At 38.3% G+C, this 26,455-nt stretch overlaps 1 protein-coding gene across 1 annotated transcript in view; it reads right to left on the reverse strand.

Moving 5' to 3' along the window:
* The window catches only part of COG2 (component of oligomeric golgi complex 2), a 60,797-nt gene that overhangs the window by 7,010 nt on the left and 27,332 nt on the right, over nucleotides 1-26,455 (reverse strand). The window contains exons 9-15 of the mRNA XM_006888719.1: nucleotides 20,072-20,198; nucleotides 12,663-12,802; nucleotides 8,116-8,177; nucleotides 6,445-6,596; nucleotides 3,269-3,466; nucleotides 1,500-1,572; nucleotides 1,057-1,199 (exon numbers count right to left, since the gene is read on the reverse strand). Coding sequence (XP_006888781.1) covers nucleotides 1,057-1,199; nucleotides 1,500-1,572; nucleotides 3,269-3,466; nucleotides 6,445-6,596; nucleotides 8,116-8,177; nucleotides 12,663-12,802; nucleotides 20,072-20,198 — 895 coding nt within the window. The remainder of the gene's footprint in view (nucleotides 1-1,056; nucleotides 1,200-1,499; nucleotides 1,573-3,268; nucleotides 3,467-6,444; nucleotides 6,597-8,115; nucleotides 8,178-12,662; nucleotides 12,803-20,071; nucleotides 20,199-26,455) is intronic.

A 26,455-nucleotide genomic window follows, 5' to 3' on the forward strand; every position in this document is an offset into this window, starting at 1 on the left:
AAGCCCCAGGAATTGATGAAATACTAATTGATGTATTTCAACAAACATATGCTGCTTCGGATGTGCTCACCAAGTTGTGCCAAGAAATCTAGAGGACAACTATTTGGCCAACTGAATGGAAGCGATCCATATTTATTCCCATTCAAAAAAAAAGGTGAACCAATAGTGTGGAAATTATTGAACAGTATCACCAATATCACACACTAGGAAAATCCTGCTGAAGATTATCCAGAAATGACTGGAACAGTACATTGACAGAGAACTACCAGAAATATAAGCTGGGTTTAGAAGAGGTTGTGACACCAGAGATATTATTGCCAATGCCAGATGGATCTTGGTAGAAAACAAAGAGTACCAGATGATTGTCTGTGTTTCATTGACTATGCAAAGGCATTTGACTGTGTGGTTCACAACAAACTGTGGCTAACCTTGAGGAAAATGGAAATCCCAGAACACTTGATTGTGCTTATGCAAAACCATAATACCTGTTATGCATCAGAGAGCTGGACAATGAATAAGGATGACAGAAGAAGAATTGATACTTTTGAATTGTGATGCTGGAGAAGAGTCTTGAACATTCCATAGACTGCCAAGAAAGCAAATAGGTCTGTCTTGGAGAGGGTGATACTAAGTCTCTCCTTTGAGGCTAGGATTTTGAAGCTCTGTCTCTTCGGGCATGTGGCCAGGAGAGACAGGTCCTTGGAGAAGGACATCATGCTCTGAAGGGTGGAGCAATAATGCAGGAAAGGAAGACCCCCTGATGAGACGGTTTGATACAGTGAATTGGGCAATGGGAGTTGGTGTGTCAGAATTAGTGAGACTGTCTCAGGACAGGGCAGGCTTCAGAGCTGCTGTACAGAGGGTCACTATGGGTCACAGGTAACTCAAGGGCACATAACAACAACAACAACATAACTCAGGTTACTCCTAGAAACCTATTTCTGTTTCTACTCCAACCATTCCCTCCTTCTTCTAGCTCATCTTAAACTTACTTACTTAGAAGATATTTCCCCATCTCAGATTCCCCACTCCCCACCCCCAGGCGATATCACTGACCTTATTGGTTCTTCGGTAGAGCCTTGGAACTTCTAAGGCACTTTTCAGGTAACTGAAACAAGAATCACCTAGATCTTGGATGATCTTGTCACTCAAAGCAGGCATACAGGCTGACAAAGAAAGCCGGGAGTCCTCAAGGGCAGCTGTTGAGATATATAGATGGCATTTAGTCCACTCACACCTAGGTGTATATTTTAAATACTACTATGAATTAAAAATGTATTATAATAAATCACTCAAATTATTAAAATTAAATATTAAATCTAATTTAGGGAAGTAGTTGTCAGAGAACAGAATCATAGATAGATACAGTAAAGGATTTAGAATTAGAGATGAAAATATTAATTAAATATATTTTACAATCTCTGATTTATTTTTTTATAATCGTAAATTAAAAAAAATATTTCTTATTAAAAAATTGCAGTCTAAAGATTCAATTTTACCTGTGATAGAAGAAAAATTCTTAAAGCCAATCATTTCAAGCTTTGGTCTGATTGTTTCCAAGAGTTCTGGAAGCTGAAATAAACATCATTTTAGAAGACCAGTTGCTTTACATAAATCAATTTACTCACTCATTCATTGCCATAAAGTTGGAATCAAGGCATAGCTGAGCCTCCAGCAGGTTTATGGAGGCTACAGATCTCACAAGAGGGACTGCCTGTCCTCCTTCTGATGAGCTGCTGGTGGATTTGAACCACCAGAAAGGCAGAGTGCCATTTTTGGGTAAGCAGTCCAACTCCATAAGGAAGACGCAGTACCATTTGCAAATTCTAAAACACTGTTGATAAATTAATTGTAAAACTAAAATTGACACTTGCAGTTAATTTTCTTATAAAATACCAACATTCTTAATTAATGTTTTAAAATTTTTAAGATGACTTAAACCATGAAAAACAACAGTGTTTAATGGTTATCAACAGTCACAGACAAAAAAACAAAACCATTTTGAATTTTATGGATCTCTGTGATACAAGCACATAATAAAGGCAATGGTGGTGGGTATGTTGTTATGTGCCGTCAAGTTGCTTGTGACTCATAGCGACCCTTTGTACAACAGCCCTGAAACCTGCTCTACCCTGTTCCAACTTGACTCTCTCTGACACACCTATCCTCCTTACCCGTTACCTATCAATCCCTCTCATCGATGGTCTCCCTCTCTGTCTCTGTCCCTCCAACACTCAAAGCATGATGTCCCTCTCCAAGGACTGGTCCCTCCTTGCAACATGCCCAAAGTAGGTCAGAGGAAGCCTCAGAATCCTTGCCTCCAAGGAGCAGTCTGATTTCACTCTCTCTAGGACGAACCTGTTCGTTCTCCTAGCAGTCCATGTTATATTCAACACTAAACTCCAGCACCACAGCTCAAAGGCATCAACTTTCTTTCTATCTTTCTTTCTTTCATTGTCCTGCTCTCTGATGCATAGTAAGCAACTGTGAAGACTATGGCCTGGATCAGGTGCACCTTAGTCTCCAGACTAACATTACTTTTTCAGTATTCTGGAGAGGTCCCTGACAGCCAACTTTCCCAATGCAATTTGTCTCTTGATTTCTTGGCTGTTGGTACCAAGAGTGTTGATTGTGGAGCCAAACAAACTAAAGCTGAATTGTTCAAAACACACAATATTATCTAAGCATCACACAAAGTATATAAACTTGAGGAAAGCAGAATTATATATTAAAGGATTTAAAAACTAAAATCCCAAAGATCTTTTAATGTTAAAAGCCAAACCAAATGAGATCTAAATGTTAAAAAAAAAAAGTTCAAATATCGTAACAACTTAAAAGTATAACCAAGGGTTAAATAGGAAATATTTAACTAAATAAAGGGGGAAAAAATTAAAGTAAAAAGTAAAGATTATGCCTGCACAAAATAAACTGAAATAATAATGAAAAAACCCAGTAGAGTATGACTCTGCTTAACTGTATTATTTCATCATTACTAAAAAGAAAAAGGAAGCACAGGGTCAGTTTATTAAAACATCAGAATACACTCCTAAGCAAGTAAGTGAAGAATCTATTCTTAGATATCTTACGTGGAAACTATCTGCTGTGGGGAGTTGGAGAACTACCTAGAAAGAAAGATGATGATGCCCCTCTTGAGCTACTCTGGGTCTTATAACTCTATGCTCCTTCCTACTACATAGAGCCGTTTGTTTTGTACACACAAGGTTCTGTGAAAATATGACTTTCTACTTAGAACTCTCTACAAACGTACCTGTTCCTGGAGCTTGGTCAGGTCTGCAACCACATACACAAGGTGAGTACTAGAAATGAAAACCACAGGCTTTGTTTCTGAAGGACCATTTCCTTGACCGTCATTACTTCCTGAAGTAATGGAAGGTTCTTTGCTACCAGTGACCAAAGGTTTCTTAGTATCTTTGGTACTTGCGTTAGAGATGGGTCTGAGTAAAAGCTGAAACAAAGATTTTAATGATTAAATACTTTCACAGGAGCAAAATACATAAACTTTTAGAACATATATGTGGGTTAACTACTATCCTAAAATGCTGCATTTCTACAATGTATTCATTAAGTATTTACTCATAAAGTACACCTATTGTTTCTCTACAGGCAAAACTAAAGGACAAACTACAAAACTATGCACATTTATTCTCTGATAACTTGTGTCATTAAAAAAGTAGTTAGTAGATTAAAAGTGACAGACAAATGATAAATAAGAAGTCAGTCCTCAAACCAAACAACATTAATTTATGGCACATCACATGTTTTAAAAAGTTAACGCTAATGGTAAATAATACAATAAATTTATCATTAGAATTTTTGTGTTCCATTAAGTTGGAACCAATTCATAAATGATCCTCCAGCCGATTTTCAGATACTATAAACTGAAAGAAGACTATCCATCTTTCTCCTTTGGAACAGCTGGTGGCTTCAAACCACGAGACTTTGGGCTGGCAGCACAATTTCTTTTCTTTTTTTTTTTTATGATGAGAAAAATTTATTACATTTAGAATTAGCCCGCTGGACTCAGTTTAGATGATCCCAATTTTGTTGGCAACATCCAAAGCATCATAATCAGGAGCAAGTCGAACATAGGCATTCTTCTCTCCATCAGGCCTAATCAAAGTGTTGACCTTAGCCACATCAATGTCATAGAGCTTCTTTACAGCTTGTTTAATTTGGTGCTTATTGGCCTTGACATCCACAATGAACACAAGTGTGTTGTTATCTTCTATCTTCTTCATAGCTGACTCAGTGGTCAGGGGAAATTTGATGATGGCATAGTGGTCAAGCTTGTTTCTCCTGGGAGCACTCTTCCGGGAGTATTTGGGCTGTCGTCGGAGTCTCAGCGTCTTAGGCCGCCGGAACGTGGGTGACGTGCGGATCTTCTTTTTTTTTTTTTGGCTGTGGACGCCCTTCAGGACTGCCTTCTTGGCCTTCAATGCCTTTGCTTTAGCTTCAGTTTTGGGAGGGGCAGGGGCTTCCTTCTTCGCTTTCAGTGCCATCTTCGTAGAAAACGCAGCACAGTTTCTTATCCACTAGGCCATCAAAGCGCTAATTATAATTAGAAAATATGTGTGTGTGTGTGTGTGTGTGTGTGTGTGTGTGTATGTATGTGTGTGTGTGTGTGTGTGTGTGTGTGTGTGTGTGTGTATATAGTTGTTTTGTACCATCAAGTCAGAAGTGACCTATAGCTGACCCTTCAGCAGGTTTTCAGAGGGAGTTCATCATGGGGGAGGAGAATACTCAAATTTCTCCTGTGGATGAGCTGACAGACTTTAACTATGTACCTTAACATTGGTAGTGTAATTCCTTACCAATAAGCCAAAGTTTCCTAATTAAAACTACCAACGGTAATGTTGTTGTGTACTGGAGAGTCAGGACTGATCCCTAGCTGACCCTCCAGCTGGTAGCCTCCAACTATGTAGGTTATGTGTGTGTGTGTGTGTGTGTGTGTAGATTAAATTTTATTTCAATGAAAAAAATCTGTAAACGCCAAAACTACTATAAGGTAGAAACCTACCAGGGAAGAAAAACTCAAGTATTTTCTACTAAAAGGAACAATAAGAAAAATTGTTAAATGGCACTCTGCCAGAGGCAAAGAACTTGTGAAATTTAGGAAAAAAAGAGTCTTATTATGAAGTTCTAGATCTCAGAGGTTTCCCTGTATAAACCATGGTCTTAATTGTGTAACATGTTGATACAAGAGGAAAAAAACCAAAGAAAAATGCATAGCATCAACAAAAGAATGGAATACTGAACATTCAGGTTAAAGCAATTTATGGGAGACATTAAGAGAAGAACTGCTGGCTATGACATTTCCCCATTAGGTAGCCCACTAGCAACCTCCATAGGATTCTCCATCAGAAACTGCTCAACAGTCTTGCATAGCCTCTGAAGACTCTGGGGCCAAGGGATGCTAAGGGAGGGAGGATGCTAAGGTCCCTTTCACCCTAATGCCTGTCAGGGCTCTCAGGAAACAGGCAATAAAAATCTTGTCAATTCTTACAATAATATGTATAAAACTAACATTCCCATTTACAGAAGAAGAATCTGAGACTCACAGAGTTTACTTCCAAGGTTATGAAATTACACAATAGAAGAGTTAAGATTTAACTTTGATTCCAAATCTTGTCTTTCCATGTATTAATGCACATCGCAAAAGAACAATTGGAAACCACAGACATTTCATGCAAAAAGATTTAAATGTTCTCGCTTCACACTGTCTTTTTAAGAAACTAACGAAATTTACATTTCTCTATCTGATTTCTTGTCACATGGCAATGGCTACGAGTTTAAATCAGCAGCAGAATCAAGATACCTCTGCAGACTGGGAACCTGGCACAGTATCTGGCTGAAGGTAGGGTTCAGTATTTAACTGCACCAAAACTTCCATGAGCCATGCAGTTTTGAGTATCCAAAGTCAAACCCACACATTGAGTCGATTCCAATGCATAGTGACACTATAGGACAGAGTAAGCTATCTCTTAAGGCTTCCACGGCTGCTGCTTTATGGAAGCAGACTGCCTCATCTACCTACTGAGGAGCAGCTGGTGATTCAAACTGCCAACCTTTCCATTAGCAGCTGAATGCCTTAACTATAATGCCTCCTTAGTTGTTAAGTCATTATAAGATGTGACTATTCAGTATATTTGACAATTAGAAAGAAAGAGGGCAAAGTAGGAATTTTTAAAAGAAGTAAAGGTTCATTTTACTACTTTTTATAATTTCATGAGTAATTTGACTTTGATACAGCAAAATAATTATTTCATTGTCATGAAGTAATATTTAAAAAATTTCATTTTATTTAAAATTAACCCTCGTGACAAGATGTCAATTAAATTTTTTATAGCAGTTATTTATCTCAGTGTGTCTTTGATTCTTACCAGTCCCAACTACTGACAGGCTATGCAGCCAGCAATGACAAACCTCATTGACAAACACGGAGTACCGGGCTAAGATCTGAAGTGTGAGCTTCCACAGACGGTGTACAAGCAATGGTAAAAACATCTCATCTGACCAACACTTTCTAAGGCTGTTCCATGTTCTGTGGGAAGCCAAAAGGCAGTATGAACTTCCAGCTAGACAAAAAAAAAAAGGAAAAAAAAATTTAAGAAAGTTGAGCCAATGATGTGCTAATGTACACTTCAAGAGTCCCGGAAGGAGTATTCTGAAGAACTATCCAGAGCTGTAGTTAGCTTTTGGTAAAGCCAAACCTACAAGATTTGTTTCTCAAGGATTCACATAAATAAGTGTCTCAGTCGAGTGTCTACTCACTCAACTCACCGCCATCGAGTCAGAGGTAGTCTTTCAGAAGCTACAAATCAAATGGTACGAGACTGCCCATCTTTGTCCCAGGAGTAGCTAGAGGCCTGGAACTGCCTCTGTTTGAGTTAGAAGCTCAACTCCTTACCCACAAGGACACTAGAGCTCCCCAGTATTTACCTGACATAATAATTTTACATGCTATTATCCCCCAAGGAAATTCTAGTGGCTAAGTCCATGAGGAGCTGCACTGCTAATCAAAAGGCAGAGCTGCTCTGGCAACTGGAACTGAGCAGTCGCTCTACAGGAGAAAGATGGGCAAAAACCTCCCATGTGAATTACAACCTCTGAAAACTTGGTGGAAGGCCAACAATGAGTCGTTTCTGGCCTGATAGCAATAAGATCAGTTTATTATCTTTCTTTCAGTTTATTTTCTTGCATATATAAATATTAAACAATTACAGCATTCAGAAATAATTTAGGGAGAAGAGAGTGCAAATAGGTACTGGTAGAGTGGGAGCTACTTGCAAGGACTTAAATCTTCATTTTGAACTTATCTTCCTTCATTTTTCTACTTACCTCTTTCACCACCTTCACTTACTTAGTAATTATATAAAGAGAAGCAATTAAATATGTCCATTTTTGGCAAAGACAGATGAAAACTAATTCTGAAGAGAAATAATTCAATACAGGTATGATAGTTGATTCAGATGCACAAAAGACAGTAGAAATTTACGCCAAGGAGCCTGGAGCTGATGTGGCTATAGTGAATATAACATGATACAAAATAAATGGCGGCTGTGAGGATGTGTAAGCATGTTCTGACAAGTCTGTTACACGCCCACACTTTCAGGCCTAGGGTCAGGGTATGGGGAGCTTTCAGGTTCCAACAGTCATTCTGGAGGAAGAGGAATGAGCTCACTTGGCTTTTTATTTTATATCACAGAAACCAGTCTCCACCTAGGAAGAAATCACACGGTAGCTATTTTGCTACTAAAAAGGGTTTAGTATTTAAGTATTCTATAGGCTATATCATCTTGATTTGCTATATGTTCAGGAATAAAAAGAAACTCTGCTTATGTATATTTTAAAACATTTTATCATCTTTATAAAGCAAGAAGCATCTACCTTAAGCAATATGCTCTATAAATAATTATTATTGGCTATTTGCCTCCTATTTTCTTTTAAAGATGTTAAACTGAATGTCTTTAAGGTTCAACTTACTATATGATAAGAAAAAGTGTTATGCGATAAGAATGTATTAAAGTCTAGATGACATGGACTTAAATATCATAGTTAGTGATATCTTACAACTTATTACTCTAAGGAAGTTACCTGGAGCATCTTCTAGCACTTCTGTAAGTGCTGCTTCTAAGGATCCTGCTATTTCTCTAAATCTGAGACAAAGCAAGGACACAAATTAGTGTTTTGACAGAGACTGCCTACACCCCATTCATTCTGTTCCCTCTAAACACTTACAATAAATCCAACATTATCAAAGACATTTTGCTAGTACCAGATACTTCTCCCTAAGTTTTCTTTTTGAGAAGGAAATAACTCCTCTTGACTAAGCCTCCGTTAGGTGGGAATTTCTCTGTAATTTGAAATTAATGTGAACCACAAACAGCACCATGTTTTTCAATTTAAAGCTGTCCGTATTAGTCTCCATCAAGAAGTGTACAATTTGATGGGTGGGGGGTGGGGGTGAGGGAAATTGGAAGACTCTGTTTTGGAAAACAATATATTTGAATTCTGTAAATAAACTAGTATTATAATAAGAGATAAAAATTTAAAAAATAATACTTTTTTTTAAAAAAAAGAAGTTACTCCTGACAAGGCCCGCTTGCTCTAACCATTCCATATATTCCAAAGCCAAAGAACTTTGTTTTTTTTGTTCTATTTGGTTTGTGGGTTTTCCAGTCTCCAAAACTGGTGAATACAGTAGTATTCTTAAAGGAAAATAAATGCTTCCAAACTGAAAAATGAGAACACAGAAATCTGCACTGATTTGTACACTGAGGACAATGAGTAGAAGTAGCCTATAGACATTAGTACACATCCTCTTCACACTTTCATATCATTTGTTCCTGCTAGCCAAATGCTCAGGACTACTGCTCAAAACTTCCTGACTGGTGGCTGAACCACTGGCATTTTGGAGCATTCTATCATTGACTTATTTTAGTGAAATGAAATGGCAATATAGGTATTTTAAAATTACCTGTGTAAGTGGACATGCGGTTAGGAACCTCTCTAAAGTATTCAAGAGCAACGGTGTCTCTCTGGAGACTAAGGTGCACCTGATACAGGCCATGGTTTTTGCAATCATTTGTTATGCATCAGAGAGTTGGACAATGACTAGGGAGGAGAGAAGGAGAACTGACGCCTTTGAGCTGTGGTGCTGGAGAAGAGTACTGAATGTACCATGGACTTCCAAGAAAACAAATAGATTCATCCTAGAGAGGGTTAAACCTGGCTGCTCCTTGGAGGCAAGGATTCTGGGGCTTCGCCTGACATACTTTGGACATGTTGTAAGGAGAGACAGGTCTTTAGAGAGGGACATCATGCTGGGCAGAGTGGAGGGACAGCGCAGGAGGGGAAGACCCTCTATGAGGTGGATTGATTCAGTGACTGGGGTAATCGGGATGGGTGTGTCAGAGGCAATGAGATTGGCACAGGATAGAGCAGGGTTTAGGGCTGTTGTACATAGGGTCGCTATGAGTCGCAAACGACTCGACGGCACATAACAACAACAACAACAAGTGGACATGCCATTTCCTAGTTATACAACTTCTTCATTTCTATTCTTCTCTGTATCAGGAGACTTCTTTGCCACCTTGCTGGTTCTTCACTAGCACTAATTTCTGACACAAACTTACGATCACGTTGTCTAACTGATCTTTTGGGTTTTTGCTACACAGGTGCTATTTAAATGCAATTCAGAGGTCAGGTCTAAGGAAATTGTCCAAAGAGAAAAAGGACAACAATTCATAAAAATAGCTGCAGCACCTGTCCCTATTTAAACAGCTCAACAAAGCTAAAAGCAGAAGATTTGAAGACTACAAGGAACTGTAACTAGTCAGCTTCCTGCAACTGTCCTGTCTGCTTTGTGGAAGGAAAGAACTATTTTGATTGCCTAGTGAAACTTCTGAAAGCCTGGGTTTTTCCAAGCAAAGGTTGAGAGGCACAGAGGAAACCAGGAACTAACAGAAAAGTGGAATATGAGAAGGCAGTCAGTCTGAACAGGAGACAGACACAGGAACAGCAGCGAGGAGAGACTGGGATACTGACAACTGTGAAGAGAAACCAGACGGGCTGCTTGGCATGAACCTCTATCTCAACTCTGGGCCCTCCAGTTCCACCTTTTCAAAACCTACACCAAACACAAGAAACAACTATCAGTACAGAGGAAGCCTGATAGTTAGCAAAGTATTATTTATAACAGGGAAAACAGAAAACAACTTTAATCATTATAAGAAAGGAAGTAGTTAAGTACCATATGGTACTTTCAGTGGACTAGGACAAAGTTTTAAAAGCAATTAACTTGACTAGGAAGAGGGAGTTCTGGTGGCATTAGTCCTATGGGAGTTGAACTGCTTCCCCATAGGTGACTTCTCTAGAAGTCTGAATCCACCAGAAGCTCTGCAGGAGAAAGCTGGGCACTCTCTTCCTGTGCAATATACAGCCTCTGAAAACCCTCTGGAGAGTAAGCTATGAATTGGTTTGAACGCTATGGCAATGAGGGGTTTTTTTTAATCTCTAGGGAAGCAGTCAGCCACATCTTTCTCTGGAGGAGAAGCTGGTAGGTTAGAACTGCTGACCTGAGTGTTAGCAAATAAAAGAGTTTAACTACTGCACCCCCAGGGCTCCTTTAGGTAATCTTTCATTGCTAATATCTTGGAGCTGAGTCACAGCTGACCCTCCAGGGAGTTTCCGGGAGGTTGCCAAAACTCTTGGAAATATAGAGTATTTCCCATCTTTCTTCATCAGAGCCATTGGTGGATTCCAACTACCAGAGAAATGTAGCCTTTGGAGTTAGCAGAGCCAAAGACCATGCCACTAGGAATCTACAAGACTATGCAGGAACTAAAACACTAAAACCCACTGTCATCCAGTTGCTCTGACACTACAGTAAGCATGAAGGTCAGGAATCACCCACAGAGTTCCAAGACTGTAAGTCTTATGGAAGCAGACTTCTGTGTCTTTCTAACACAAGTTGGCTGGTAAGGTCAAACTACCAACCTCTGGATAGCAGCTGTATTCTTTAATTGCTGGACCACCAGGGTTCCTTCATGTAAGAAAGAATGCATGCAAGCATTTCTGTACTTTTAAATTTAAGTTCTGGAAAGGTCCCTGGACACAGCCCTCAGTGAACATCACAGTTCTAACATTACAAAGATTCTGGAAAAACAATGGTTAAGAATTTTACTTTTTATTACCTTGCAATATCAGATACCCTTTTGAATGCATACAGCTAAAATCTTGTGAATGCAGAGCCAGTCATAAAACTGGCAGAGCTTCAAAGGAGTTGAGAAACTCAAAAGGGTCAGAGGAAGCTAGGCTGAGTGACACAGTGGCTAAGGGCAGAACTCCAGACCCAATTTCCTAGAGTTTCAGGTGCCATGGTGGGTATGAGGTGCAGTATGAGGAAAAGGATGAGAAGAACGTGGAGGCAGCAGACAAAAGGACTGAGTGGCATTAGAGATAGAAAGTTATCTAACTTCAAACCTGAACTATAAGAAAGCGTAAAATGTAAGGACTCTTTCTCTTCTGAAATCTTATTCTTTAAAATATTGCTCCATTACTTTAAATTTTACTCATGAATCATAAAGGCTTCTTGCTTCACCTTTATTGATCATATAACTACCATTTCCAATGCAGTGGAAGAATATCTTGAATATGCAAATTGTTAATTTTCAACTGAAACATAAACTGTACACTGATTTAACCTTGAAAATCTAGCCAATGAAACATAGTACATGAAAGGACATACCTAACTATTCTGAGAAATGCAATTTCACTATAAAAAAAGATGATTAAAACATCTGTAATCAGGGCTAGCAATTATAACCAAAGGTACCTAATTCTTACTATGTTTTCTCTGTTATTTTCCCTTGAAATATTAGGGGATAGATTGCATCATAATTAATAAGAAGCAAATAGCAATTTAAACAAAAAGCTTACAAGTCTTCAAAGAGTATGTCAACTAAAATGCTTCGTTAACAATATTTTATGGAGAAACTTAATGTTAGCTCATTTAAGAGAATTTGCAACATGCCTGTTATCATCTATTTTTGCTGGTATCCTAAATTTCCCCATGTATTCTAAAGAATCATTTACTGACTTAAGTGTTGCTACCTTAATAGCTGTAATTTTTTACAGGTCACAACTATTATTTATAAAGGTAACAAAATAAAAACTAGGAGTCTCATGCACTGATAGATAAAACTAGCTGCAAAAATCCCTTATGTTATACCTCTTCTCATACTCTCAACTCTACTGAGAAGAAAGTGTTTCAAATGAAGAATGGGCTCATTACTTGAGGAAAGTGAAAAGAAAGGAAAATATAAAGAGTGGCTATGTAACTTCTATATTCTCTATCAATGAGGATAATCCTGAAACTGGTTGTAAAACAAGTGAACTTGATGCTGGCCTTGGAGTCCAAACTGCTCCAAGGTCTTTTAGTATTAAAAAATAAAAACGATCTTTCTGTTATCTAGAACTTCAGCAAGCATAATAGTACTTTCGTATTTTCACTTTAAAGTTTGTCTCTTGAAGGATAAAATGAAGATTATAAAGAAGGTGCTCTTAATTAGGCACAATATCCCCAACTCAAACTCAACTCTACTTTAAAAGGGTGACAATGATGTGCAAAAACTACTGACCTTATTTGAAAATAAACAGGCAAGTTCCATTTATTATTGAAACTATGATAGGCAGGATGTGCTCTTAATCTTTTCACACTGGCCTGTGACCCACATTGTACTTCAAATCTTCTTACAAAATCCATACTTATGGTATACTTCTAAAATAAGAACAGAATTTGAATTATGAGCAAACTAAACAGAATTAGGAATATATATTATAAAATGCAACCAAAATAAAGAAGATCAGCACAAAAACAGTTTATACAGATGATAGAGCCTGAAGACATCCTCTTCCATGCCTTACAGATAAGGAAGTGAATAACCAAAGTGGTCACATGGCATGCTCAAGGTTTGCAGTGGCAATACCTGTTCTGAAACTCAAGCACTCTAAGTCTTATCTCTTTAAAAGACAAAATTCCAGCTCTCATATTCTACATCTTTAAACACTTAGTCTATTGAAATTAGAAGAGAAAGTAGAGTAAGTAGTATAAAATTCATCACTATCTCCCCAAAAAAATGTTTTTAAAGAGGGAAGAAAGACAGACTGACAGATAACTAAACCATAAGAATAATCTTTTTGCTGAACATAGAAATTCCATATGATCCAACTATTCCATTGGTTGGAATATACCCTGAGAAAATAAGAACAGAGGCATAAATGTTCATAGCAGCGTTATTCACCATCGCAAAAACATGGAAACAGGCCAAATGTCCAACCATAATCGAATGGATTGAGAAATTATGGTACATTCACATGATGGAATACTATGCAACACTCAGGAGCAGTGATTTTCTAAATTACTACCTAACTTAGGAGGGACTGGAGAGCATTAGGCTAAGTGAACAAATTCAGTACCATATGGACAAATACTGTATAAGACCATTATTGAAGAACACGTATGAGGATCCAAGGGGGGGAAGGAGGGAGCAGAGGGATGAGGTTGAGCAGGAGGTGTGGGGGGTGATGAATTATAAGGTTTCAAAGTTTGATGGGTGGAGGGAGGGATGGATAAAGGAAATGGGAAAGAGCTAGCATGAAAAACAATGTACACAAACTTTGTAAGTAAACTAGTATAAAGGAAACAACATCTAAATAAAAAACTTTTATTTACTATGTATCTATGTAGACAATGACTAGGAAAGAATGAAAGAAAATGAATGCCTTTTAATTGTGGGCTGAAAAGTATATTGCTATATACACTGGATTCCAAAAAAACCCAAACAAATCTCTTCCAGAAAAAGTGTAGTGAGAGTGCTCCTTAGAAGCAAGGAGCTCTGGGTATGTTATCAGGTGTGGCCAGTCCCTGGAGAAGGATATCATGCTTGGAAAAGCAGAAGTTCAGACAATAACAGGAAGACCTTCAATGAGACGGACTGACATAGTGATTACAAAAATGGACACGGCAGAGATTGTGAGGTTAATGCATATGGGAAGGGTTTTTTCCTGTTGAACACTGATTTGCTATGACGTAAAAGTCAACTTAATGGTTGTGCTTAGAATTATATTATTAAATCACAGGACCATCCTAAAAGGTAAGTACTATTGTTGTTACATACTATTTAGATGGAGTCGACTCAGTTGACCTCCACTGGGTTTTCAGCAGCAGCATTATCTACCACACAGGAGAAGACTGCCCATCTTTCTCCCATGGAGAAGCGGGTGGATTCCAATTGTGAGCCTTCGGGTTGATTCCTTACCATCACCAGAGCTATTATTACTTGTCTTATTTTACAGCAGAAGGTTACCTTTTCTGTTTAAGCCCAGAGAAAATATACCCAAACAACAAAGTTAGGTAGTAGAAAAGAAGCAGAAGACCAGTCAGTAGATAAAGCAAAAATGTTACTGCAATAGGAAGTACATTCCTTTGATAAGTACTCTTCCCAGATACCCAAGTTCTGTGGGACTTTGTATATACTTTTAAATTTGAAGAGGCTCAATTTTAAGTTACCAAACTATTAAATTAAATATGTTGATGACTATGCTTGACCAGGAATTCCAGTGCAGAGAAAATGAAAAGTTTTGTTTAACTGGCTTTGACATGACACCACGGTATATCCTTAGTACAGTTTAGATGTATGAGTTTGAGACAAAGAAAGGTATTGTTCCTCCCTTTGGGTTTGACAATACTCATCAACATATTTAATAGTTTGGTGACTTAAAATTGAGCCTCTTCAAATTTAAAAGTATATACAAAGTCCCAAAGTATTCCCCACAGAACCTGGGTATCTGGTAAGAGTACTTATCAAAGGAATGTACTTTCTATGGCAGTTACAGTTCTGCTTTATCCACTGACTGATCTGCTTCTTTTTCACTACCTAAAAGGAAAGGGCAGGCTTCAGAGCTATTGTACATAGGGTCGCTATAAGTCACAGGCGACTTGATGGCACATAACAACAACAAGAATAATTAAAAGATAGGCTGTTGTTGCTGTCTGCCACTGAGTTGGAACCAACTCACAGCTGGCCATCCAGTGGGTTCTCAGAGGCAGTCAATTAGCATGGGCAGAGACTGCCCACCCTCCCACACAGCAGATGGTGGATTCGAACCAGTGGAAGTTGCAGAGGAGGTTCTTTATATCACCGGGCCACCAGAGCTGTCTATATGATTATCATATAATACTTAAAAAAATCAAGAGGAGGAACACCTAGAGGGTTAGCCACACAGGTAGCAAGCAGGAGAGCTGCTGTAACTAGACAAACATGGGTCCTCTTTCTGTCAGCTGCTGTTTCCCCAATTATGACAGAATGGGTGCTAATAGTCACGTAATTTAGTTAGTGGATCCAGAAGATAGTGAAATACCTCTCCAAGACTGCCTTGTCACTCTCTATGTGGCCAGAGGCTTTATACCTTTGTCAGCTATTATTCTCCTTGACATATTATTATCCCATGTATAAAGTAACAGGACTTTCCATTATTGTTGTTAGGTGTTGTCAAACCTAGTGACCCGATGAACAACAGCTCTGAACTCTGGCCCTCACAATCCCTGACACATTCAAGTCCATTGCTGCAATCAGCGTGTTAATCTACCTGTTGAGGATCTTCCTTTCCTTTGCCTCCACCTTTCCAAGCATGATGTCCCTATCCAAGGAATAGCCTCTCCTAACAACATGGCCAAAGTATGTGAGATGAAGACTTATCATCTTTGCATCCAAGGAGCACTCTGGCTGCACCTTCTCCAAGACATATCCCTTTGTTCTTTCGGCAGTCTATAAGATTTTCAGCACTCGTTTTCAACATCACAATTCAAAGTCATCAAATTTCACTATCCAGCTCTCAGATGCATGGCAAGTGACTGAAAAGGCCATGGCTTGAATCAGATGCACGTTGGTCCTCAAACTGACAGCACTGCTCTTCAATAATTTAGAGAGGTCACTGACAACTGACTTTCCCAGTGCAATACATCTCCTTATCTCTTAACTGCTGGTACCAAGTGTAATGACTGTGGATCTAACTAAGATAAAGTTAGACTTTGGACTTTCCATTGGAAAAGACAATTCACACATTACTGAGAAACCATGCCAAAACACTCAGATTTCTATAAACAGTGCCCAATTCAACAATGCTAACTTACAGAACACAACCACCTAAATTTTTACAAACAGAGCCCAAAGAAAGCAAACAGATCTGTCTTGGAGAGGGTGAAACCAAGTTTTTCCTTGGCGGCTAGGATTCTGAAGCTCCATCTCACATACTTTGGGCACATGGGGATAAGAGATGGGTCCCTCGAGAAGGGCATCACTCTCAAAAGGGTGGAAGGACAGCACAGTAGATGAAGACCCCAGATGAGATGGACTGATACAGTAACTGGGGCAATAGGGATTGGTGTGTCAGAATCGGTGAGAATGGCTCAGGACAGGTTAAGCACTATTGTACACAGGATTGCTATGGGTTGCAGGCACATAACAACAATATTTCTCTTTAGAGAGTGACAGCGTTTCTCATTAAGAAAAGTGATTTACTTTTTCAGGGACCAATGGTATGTATGTATGTATCATGTCAGCATGAGAGTCCAACCTTACTCTTCCAAACAGTAACATTTGCACAGGATACAGAAACATAGTCTAATATTAGGGTTTTAATGGCCCCCACACAAAAGTATTTACAACCCTAGGTCAGCCACCTTACAGGTACACAGAGAAACAAACAATGGGTCTAGAGATATGGAGGCAAACAATTTGCTAAATCAAATTACAGGGAAGTTACCCAGTTATGGGAAGTGGGACTCAACAGTGTTCAGGGCTTCAAACTTCATTTCATCCTATCTTGTGCTGAAATTAAAGCACAGATCTGAAGTCTATTAATACTACCCTTTATCAAAAGAGCTTTGGTGGTTCAGTGGTAAGGAATTGCACTGTCAATGCAAAAGTACACTGTGTGAATCCACCAGCTGCTCTGTAAGCGAAAGATGGGCAAATTCCTCCCGAGTGACTTACTGCTGCTGAAAACTCACCAGAGGGTTAGCTGTGAGCCAGTTCCGAATCAATGATATTCAATAATGACAACAACAACTCTTCATCCAACAACTTGACTTCAAAGCACTTAGCTTGAGAATCTTTACTGATAACCATGGTGCTAAGCATTGCCTTAAAAAACTAAGACAACGGGGGATACAAATATCAATTTAGTTTTGAAATATCAACTGTGAAATATTTTAAATTGTATCATCTTTTTTTTAAATATTAAGGTCTCTCTTTTCTTTGACTATGCAAGGGCATTTAACTGTGTGGATCATAAATTAAGGCTAACATTGAAAAGATTGGGAATCCCAGAATACTTAATTGTGCTCATATGAACCTATACCTAGACCAAGAAGTTGCTGCCCAAAGAGAGCAAGGGAACACTGCGTGGTTTTAAATCAGGAAAAATGTGTTTCAGGGTTGTATCCTTTCTCCATACCTATTCAATATGTATGTTGAGAAATTCATTTGAGAAGATGGACTCTGAAGAAACTGCAGAATCAGGAATAACCTGCATTATGCAGACAACACAACTTTGCTTGCTGAGAGTAAGAGGATTTGAAGTACTTGCTGCAAAAGATGAAAGACTACAGCCTCCAATATGGATTACATCTCAACATCAAGAAGACAAAAAGTTCTCACCATTGGGGCAATAAACTACATCATGATAGATGGAAACTGTAAATTATTTTATCTTACTTGGATACACAATCAATACCCTTGGTATCAGCAGTCAAGAGATCAGGAGATGTATTGCACTTAAAGTCTGCAGTTAGGGACCTCTCCAAATTACTGTGGAGCAATGATGCCAGTTTGAAGGCTAAGGTTTGCTTGATTCAGGTCATACTCTTTTCAATCCCTTGCTGTGCATTTGACAGCTAGACAACAAATAAGGAGAACAGAAGAACTGATGCCTTTGAGCTACAGTGTTGGAGTAGCTGAATATCCATGGATGGCAAACAGAACAAAGAGTTATGCTTTGGAAAAAGTGCAACCAGAGTACTCCTTGAAGACAGGGAAGGCGAAGCTTCATCTTATATACTTTGGGCAGAAGAGATTATTCCTTAGAGATATCATACTTAGAAAGGCTGGAAGTCAGTGAAGGAGAGAAATATCCTCAATGAGATGGACTGAGGATCCATGCATCCAATCATGCAGCAATGGGCTCAACTGTGTCAGACATAACAAGGATGACACAGAACAGAGTTCAGATGTGTTGCTCATTTGGTCACTATGAGTCTTACTTGACTGGAAGACACCTAACAACAAAAATCTTTCACCACTACAAGCATCTGAAGTGTTCTATTTGAAAAATCTACTGTTAACAGTATCTTCAAAGTGCTAAAGAATAACACTGAAGACCCAAAGGCTCTTTTCAGAGCCAAGGACTCTGGCTAAATCAATGGACATGAGCTTCTGAGACAGGTGAGGACTCCGGCTACACCGACGGACATGAGCTGCTAAGACAGCCGAGGACGCTGCCTACACCAATGGCTGTGAACTATGGAACTAGGCCACAGTAGTGACTGAGCTGTGGACCCAGGCCACTCTGGTGGTTGGGAGATGCTAACTCTGGCCACACTGGTGGCTGTGAATGCTGAACCAGCCAACGACCCTGACCATACCAATGACCATTAAGACCAAGGAAACAAGTTAGGCTTTCTCAGGGGTGAGTGTTCCTACTAGGGTATGAAATTAGTTCATACAAATTTATAAATTAAAACATAAATAAATTGCATTTAACTGTTAATACTTATTATGAATGAATGAATCAGTATGTTGTGATGAATTTAAGAATTGCAATGTAGATAAATTTCAATTATTGTTATGAATTAATGAATCACTAAATTTTAATTGGCAAAAAAAAAAGAATAAGGATATCTATTTAAAGAGTAAAGTGTATCTAAGCCATTATATTTTCATTTTCTTCATAGGCATCTGAAAGTTGGTCAATGAATGAGGAAGATGGAAGAATAACTGATGCCTCTGGATTGTGGTGCTGTGGTACTGAACATCCCATAGAATGCCAAAAGATCAAACAAGTTAGTCTCTGAGGAATTGCAACCAGGGTGCTCCTTAGAGACAAAAATGTTGAAAATTCATCTCCTACTCTGGGCATGTTATGAGGAGGTGCCAGTTGTTGGAAAAAAGACATCAAGTGGCAAAGATCTGAGAAAGAGACCTCAACTCTCACAGAGACGGACTGACACAATTCACTGAAGCATGTCAGAGACGGTGAGGCTGACACAGGACAGAACGGGGTTCGGATCTGCTGTTCACAGGGTTGCTGTGAATCACAGTGGACTCAGCGACACCTACCAAGGACTTCAGCTTTTAAATGACCTAAGATATATATATATAAAATGTAATTAGAAATAGAAATCAATAGTTTTTTTTCTTTCAAAATTATATCATTTTATATAAATAGAGAGATAGACCTAATTTTTCAAGAGAAACAATTTTCAAAGATATTGGCTTTTAATGAGTCTTGATACAACTGTGGAGTGCCAGTAGTATAAGTTATAATGTATCAGGTTACTAAATGAAAAGCCTGCAGCCAGATCCATCAAATGTTCTTGGGGGAAAAGATGGGTAGTTTATTGCTGTAGAGATTTATAGCCCCAAAATTTGGATGGAAAGTTGCTTTGAGCTGGAATCCACTCTGTGGCAGCAGGTTGGTTGGTTTGTGCATTACCTTCTAACTTGTTGGAAAAGATTTTATCTAGATGGACTTACATTTACATTTTACATTCTACTTTATTCTTAAAAGAATCAGAACTTTTGAATCTGGTGTGAAAAACAAATTCTGTATATAAACTAGAATTTTTTTAAAAAAAGAATCAGAACCTACAACTTAAATGAAACAATAAAGCAAGCCAGGTTTTTAATTTGAATAACCATAGAACTAAGACTATAACCATAGAACGAAGACTATAAAATAAAGAACAAAAGTTGTCTACAGCCTTTACCTCATGAAATGCATCAGGATTCCCAGGATTAAAAAGTGATGGCAATTTTTCTTCTAATCCTTGTACTATTTCAGGCCAGACAGAATTCACCAAAAAGTCATAACCAGGAACAACATTGCCTTTTGCACTGTAAGAGAAGAACAACATTTCTGTGAAATATAGCACAGTTTATTTAGAGAGAGCACGTTTTCATTGGGATGCTTCTAGGTTCCTCATCCTGCAACTTATTTTAACTTTTCTAAAAAACCTATTTGTTTTTAGAATCAAATTTCTGTTTCAACTCTTGATCTCAGTCTCACTTTGCACCTGACAGGTATCCTGATTCTTGAATTTCTCACACATTAGGTCAATGTGCTTCAACAGAACAAAGACTGTGAAGGTATTGCAGGTTAGGCAGGGTTTCACGCTGTGGTTGAACACAGGGTCATGATGAGTTGGAGGTGAAGTAGGCTGGGTGGTACCTAACAAACAGGAAGAGCAAGCTGGTGTCTTAGATAAGACACACACTCTATATAAAGTCACGCTGGTATGGTTTTCCTCTCTAAAATATTTTATCGACCACTTTACATTCTATCATGGAAAAGAAGAATAGTCCCACAAGAAAAGCAACTTTTGCATTCAATCTGAACAGTTAAACTCTAAATAATTTTTAATTATGCCAACTTACTACTAATAGCTAATATTAAGTTTGATAGGGATAGGCAAATCAGAAATTAGCTATCTAAAAGACGGAAATTAGGGCATAAGGCATGATATAGCTGGCTTACATGCTTTCATGAAGGAGTTAATAAGATGATTGAAAGGGGGTAAAAAACTATAATATACATGAACAAAATATAATGTAAATGAAATGAATTATATAAATAAAGCTTTAAAAAATATAGTGAAATAAATAATAACTCATTCAGGAGGATTCTAGAATTGTCAGGATGGGTCATGTGGTCAAGAGGGACTAGTCCTGGGGGAAAAACCATCATGCTGGGAAAGGCAGAGGGTCACAGAAAGAGAAGAAGACTTTCAACAAGATGAAATGACATAGTGACTGTAACAATGGGTTCAAGTATGTCAGAGGACAGTGTTAAGACAGGGCAAGTTTCTGATCTTCTCTGTAGGTACATGTGCAGTTTTTTTTAATAGGAGTGTTAATAGTCGAGTATGATTTATGGGATACTCAGAACTAAAAACAATGACAAATTAATAAAATACTACACATCATGGGCTAGATTGAAAGACATTATGCTGAGTAAAACAACTCAGTCATGAAAGGACACAAAATGCTTAAGAGTGATAGGTGAGGGTGGGTAAAGGAAATGAGAGAGATCCAGTGGGGATCTGGAAAGACAAGGTAACAGTGGACCATAGTTCAATGATGATTAATTTTATAAAGCAATGAATGGGAATGAATGTATGAAACACAATGTATATTAACTTTATAATAAAACCAATAAAAATGTTAAAACAGTGATACTGTTAAAATAGGAGAGTAACTGGGGGTGGGGTGGGGAGAAATAGAATGTATAGTCAATGAACAACAGTGTAAATGTTAAAACATCAATAAAGCTTGAAATATCACTGAAATGTGGGATAAGGGAAGTATCATCTAATGCATAATGCAACATAACTTTCAAATAGTCCACCATAGTAAATTCAAACTTGAAGATAAGGAAGGTCCTTGTTGGCTACTGAAGTTGTAAAAAATTAGCTGAGGGCAATAATTGAAGCAAATCACCTCAGAACTACAAGAGAAGTTGCAGAAGAACTCCAAGTCCATTTTATGGTTACTCATCATTTGAGTTAATTAGAAAGGTGAAGAAGTTAAACAAATGAGTACTTCACAAATTCACCTAAAATCAAAGCAATTATCACTTTGAAGAATTCTCAGCCCTCATTTGTTGGAATAAAAATCAATCCATTTCTTCACATCATTGTAATATGTGATGAAAAATGGATCTTCTTTGACAACTGAGGACATTTAGAACAGTGGGTGGATGAAGGTGAAGTGCCAAAATAATGCCCCAAACCAAGCTTTTACCCAAAGATGGTCATGATTAATTAAAAAACCAGTCATGATTAATCCACTACCACTTGCTGAATGCACCAGAGCAGTATTATGAAATGCACAGAAATCTACAATGTTTGTGGTTGGCACTGGTCAACACAGAAGTTCAAGCTTTCTGCACGACAATGTTCAATCACAACCAATGCTCCAAAAGCTCAAAGAATTAGGCTACAAACTCTGCCTCATTCAACCTACTCACCAGACCTCGTACCAAAAGATTATCACTTATTCAAGCACCTCAACAAGTTTCAGCAGGGGAAACTTTTCAATGATGAAAAGTGTGACAAAAAATGTCTTCAGAATAAATGTCTCACTGAATAAAGAACGCTGAAATTTTATCCTACTCTATAACAAACTTGTATCTTGTCGGCAAAAAAATATGTAGGTGACGGTTTGTGCAGAGTGATAGAATTTCAAAGTTGTGATGTAAAATCTGGCATTTTTTTTCAACAATATAATATAAATTTTACATATGAACCCTGTGGAGTTTATCTTTCAATATGCCCTTCCTAGCTATCTGAATCTGACCTGATCATGGGGACGAGTGGCGCTATGCGAACAGGGTATGTTAGCCTGCCCACAAGAGAACTGGCTATCTCATCATTCTATTCTTGCCAACCAACTGATAGCTCAAGTCACAGAATGAGACCTCTCCCCACCACTGGAAAATAAACCTCACCACCAGGAAAAGAGCATCTATGGCTGAACTGGAGACGTAATATAAGATAGAACTACTCTGGAACTGCTACACTACTGGAATTGGAGCTAAGAGCCTTTGCCTAAATTTATTGGACAACTAGGGGTGGGAGGTCATAATTTATAGGTCACCTTTCAAATTAACTCCAAATGATTATTATTGTTACATAATTTGTAACACTGGCTAAGATTGCTTAGAGAAGAGACAATATTGGCAGGACTGAGAACTCCGTAACATCGGCTAAGACTGATGGGGGGGGGCGGGGGAGTACAATATTGGCAGTACTAAGAACTTTGTAACACTGGCCTAAAGCCATATGGCTCAAGGCTGAGGTGCCTGCGAGCACATTTCAGGAGCCATATTGACTGTATTCTGCTACTGACTTGGATTATAACCTTTTAATCTCCCTAACATAGTTCTGTGTGGTCTATGAGCTATTGCATCAGATCTAGGACCCAGCAAAGCAGTAAGATTGATGTTGAGATGAGTAGAAAGAAGTATGGGGTGATAGGGGACATGTCTGACTTCATGGAAATTGATTTTGTATTATTGATGCTATTGACAGGGACAATCCCCCTTTGTGAAACTGGTAAAGGTCAGATATGGCCATTCCCAAGCAGCCCTTGCTCTTTTTACAATCTCCTTATCAGATATGTCAGCCCCAGATATGTTACCATCAGTTATTTTGTCCCAGTCTGTACACTATTTTATCTTTCTGGAGAATTTTTTTTATATTTTATTATTTTTATTATCTCAGGGATTGCAGTGCAGCTTCTTGCCACTAGGCCACCAAAGCTCCCTTGGAGAATTTTTTTGAAACATATATTGACTTAATCTTTAGAAGTTCCTGTTCATCCATTCAACCTTTTCTAGTTGTAAATTTTTGGCTCTGTATCTTGGTCAATTTATGCTGTATGTTGTTTTGTTATTACATACTGAGTCAGAATCAACCCACAGCTGACCCTCCGGTGGGTTTTCAGAGACAGTAAATTAGAAAGGAGGAGACTATCCATCTTTCATCCTAGAGCAGCTGGTGGATTCAAATGACATTTTAGTTGGCAGTGTAACTCCTCAGCCATCTGAGATCATTGTTGTGTTATGTGCCATCGAGTCGCTTGCAACTCATGGCGACTCTATGTATAAGCGCCCTAAATGCTGTTCCATCCTGTACCAACCTTGTCATCTCCGACACACTCACTCCCACCACCCCAGTTAGAATTGATCCATCTCATCGAGCGTCTTCCTCTCCTGCACCACCTCTCCACTCTCCCAAACATGATGTACCTCTCCAAGTCCCTTCTTGCAACATGCCCAAAGTATGTCAGACAAACTTCAGAATCCTTGACTTCAAGGAGCAGTCCGGCTTCACGCTCTCCAGAACAAACCTGTTTGTTCTCCTAGCAGTCCATGGTATATTAAACACTCTTCTCCAACACCACAGCTCAAAGGCATCAATTCTCTTTCTATCATCCCTATTCACTGTCCAACTCTCCGATGCATAGCACATAATTGCGAAGACTATAGCCTGGATCAGGCACACCTTAGTCTCCAGCCTGGCGTCGATGCTCTTCAGTATGTTGGAGAGGTCCCCGACAGCTGATTTTCCCAATGCAATTCGTCTCTTGATTTCCTGGCTGCTGGTACCAAGAGTGTTGTCTGTGGAGCCAAGGAAACTAGTATCTTCCTTCATTCAATGTTTCAAGTACTTCTTTGTTATTTTCTTTTTAAACTGAATTGAAGAACTGTCATCCTGTTCTGTTACCTTTCCTTCCCCGTTATTTTGTGTCATGTAATTTTCTTTACATAGGTCGTCTAGTTAGATCTGTTCCTAAGTTAGTTCAACTTGTGGGTGGCTACTGTAATTGGTATAGTTTTTCTCACTCATTGACTTTTCAGTGTTTCCTTTGTTGTTGTAGAGAAATCTGACTGACTTTTATATATGGATCTTATATCCCACCACTTTACTAAATTAGTCAACATGGTCCAATAATTTTCTTGCTCAGTCATTAGGATTTTATGCATACTACCACATCATCTGCAAACAGAGATAGTCTGACTTCCTCTTTGTCAAGCTGGATGTCTCTTAGCCCTTTTCTTGTCTTATTGCTCCAGTTAGAACTTCCAATATAATACTGAATAGGAGTGGTTATAGCGGAAATAATACATCATGATCAAGTGAGATTCATACTGGGTATGCAAGAATCGTGCAACATCATAAAAAGAGTCAGTGTAATCCAAACCATCAATAAAATAAATTATTATCTCAGCCAATGCAGAAAAGGTATTTGACAAATTATACTCAACAAAAAAGGAATAGAGAGGAATTTCCTCATCTTAAGTAAGAAAATATATACTAAACCAATAGTCAGCATCACCCTCAATTGAGTGAGATTAATTGCAAACAATTATATTTTTTAGATGAGAATGTAAAAAAATACACTGCAATACGCCATCCCCCTTTCCTTATGAATCAGGGTGAAGTTTTTCTCAGGGAGGAGTGATAGGGAATGGCAAAGGACACACTGACAAAGGAGATTAATCAGAACTGGCTTTGACAAGCACTGTGGCAACTGGAAAATTGAAACAGACATGGGTGGGGGGGAAGAAGAACGAACTGGGGCAGAGGGTAGAGAAAACAGTGCAACAATGAATGAATGAGAACCCAAAATCTCTGTAAATGTTCATTAAAACTAATAAAATTTAATAATAATTAAAAAAATACACTGCTTACTGTATGGAGATAAGAGTTCTTATTTGAATTCCTATTACTGACAATACATTAATTGTGTTATTATGAAAACACTAGGTTCTTGCTATTTCTAAAACATTGTGCCAGGGGGTGGGTTGATGTGGGCAATATAGGAATTGATCACATTATATGATACAAATAGTCCTCAACAAAAGTAAATGCAACATAGAATATAGATGAACTGAATCGAATTTAGACGAATGAAATGTAATTAATGCTGAATATGAAGATTAAAAGAAGTGGTAGTATAGCTGATGTTTCATGTGGAATGCCAGTCAAAGAAGCAAGCAAAGAAAAAGGAAGGGAAGAACAGCAAGAAGGAAAACATGAAAGCATACAAGGATAAGATGGGCTTACAAAGTACACATGAGAACCATGAGTCTGGAGCATAAAATGTATGGAGGGAAAGTTCTATGGCGGAGAATATATGGGTGTGATCATGTAGGATTTAAGGGTACATTTAAAAAGTCAGGTTTTTCATTCATATGCAATAAAAAGCTACTAAAGATTTCTGTAATACTGGACTAAATGGGGATCCTAAGGATGGGGCAGAATATGGCAAGATTCACGATGAGTCATAGTCAACTGGACGATACACAACAACAACCAAGAATACTGGAGAAAGCATGGTATGAATCTCAAAATTCCAAATAAATATGATCAGATGAAGGATGGATTGGAGAAGTGGAAGGCAGGATGTAGGGAGAATCTGTTATTCTGGGCAAAAGAGGAAAAGGCATGAATTAGGACAATGGCATTGGTGAAAAATAAGCAAGTGTCTATAAGACAGAACTACAAAGCCACAGAAATGGAATATAATAGAAGGAACTGAAAAATAATCACAGCATAAAATTCATCAAATTAAACAGCATTAATATT

The sequence above is a fragment of the Elephantulus edwardii genome, unplaced genomic scaffold, assembly GCF_000299155.1.
Source record: "Elephantulus edwardii isolate Elephantulus edwardi_28Jun2011 unplaced genomic scaffold, EleEdw1.0 scaffold00071, whole genome shotgun sequence".
Lineage (NCBI taxonomy): Eukaryota > Metazoa > Chordata > Mammalia > Macroscelidea > Macroscelididae > Elephantulus > Elephantulus edwardii.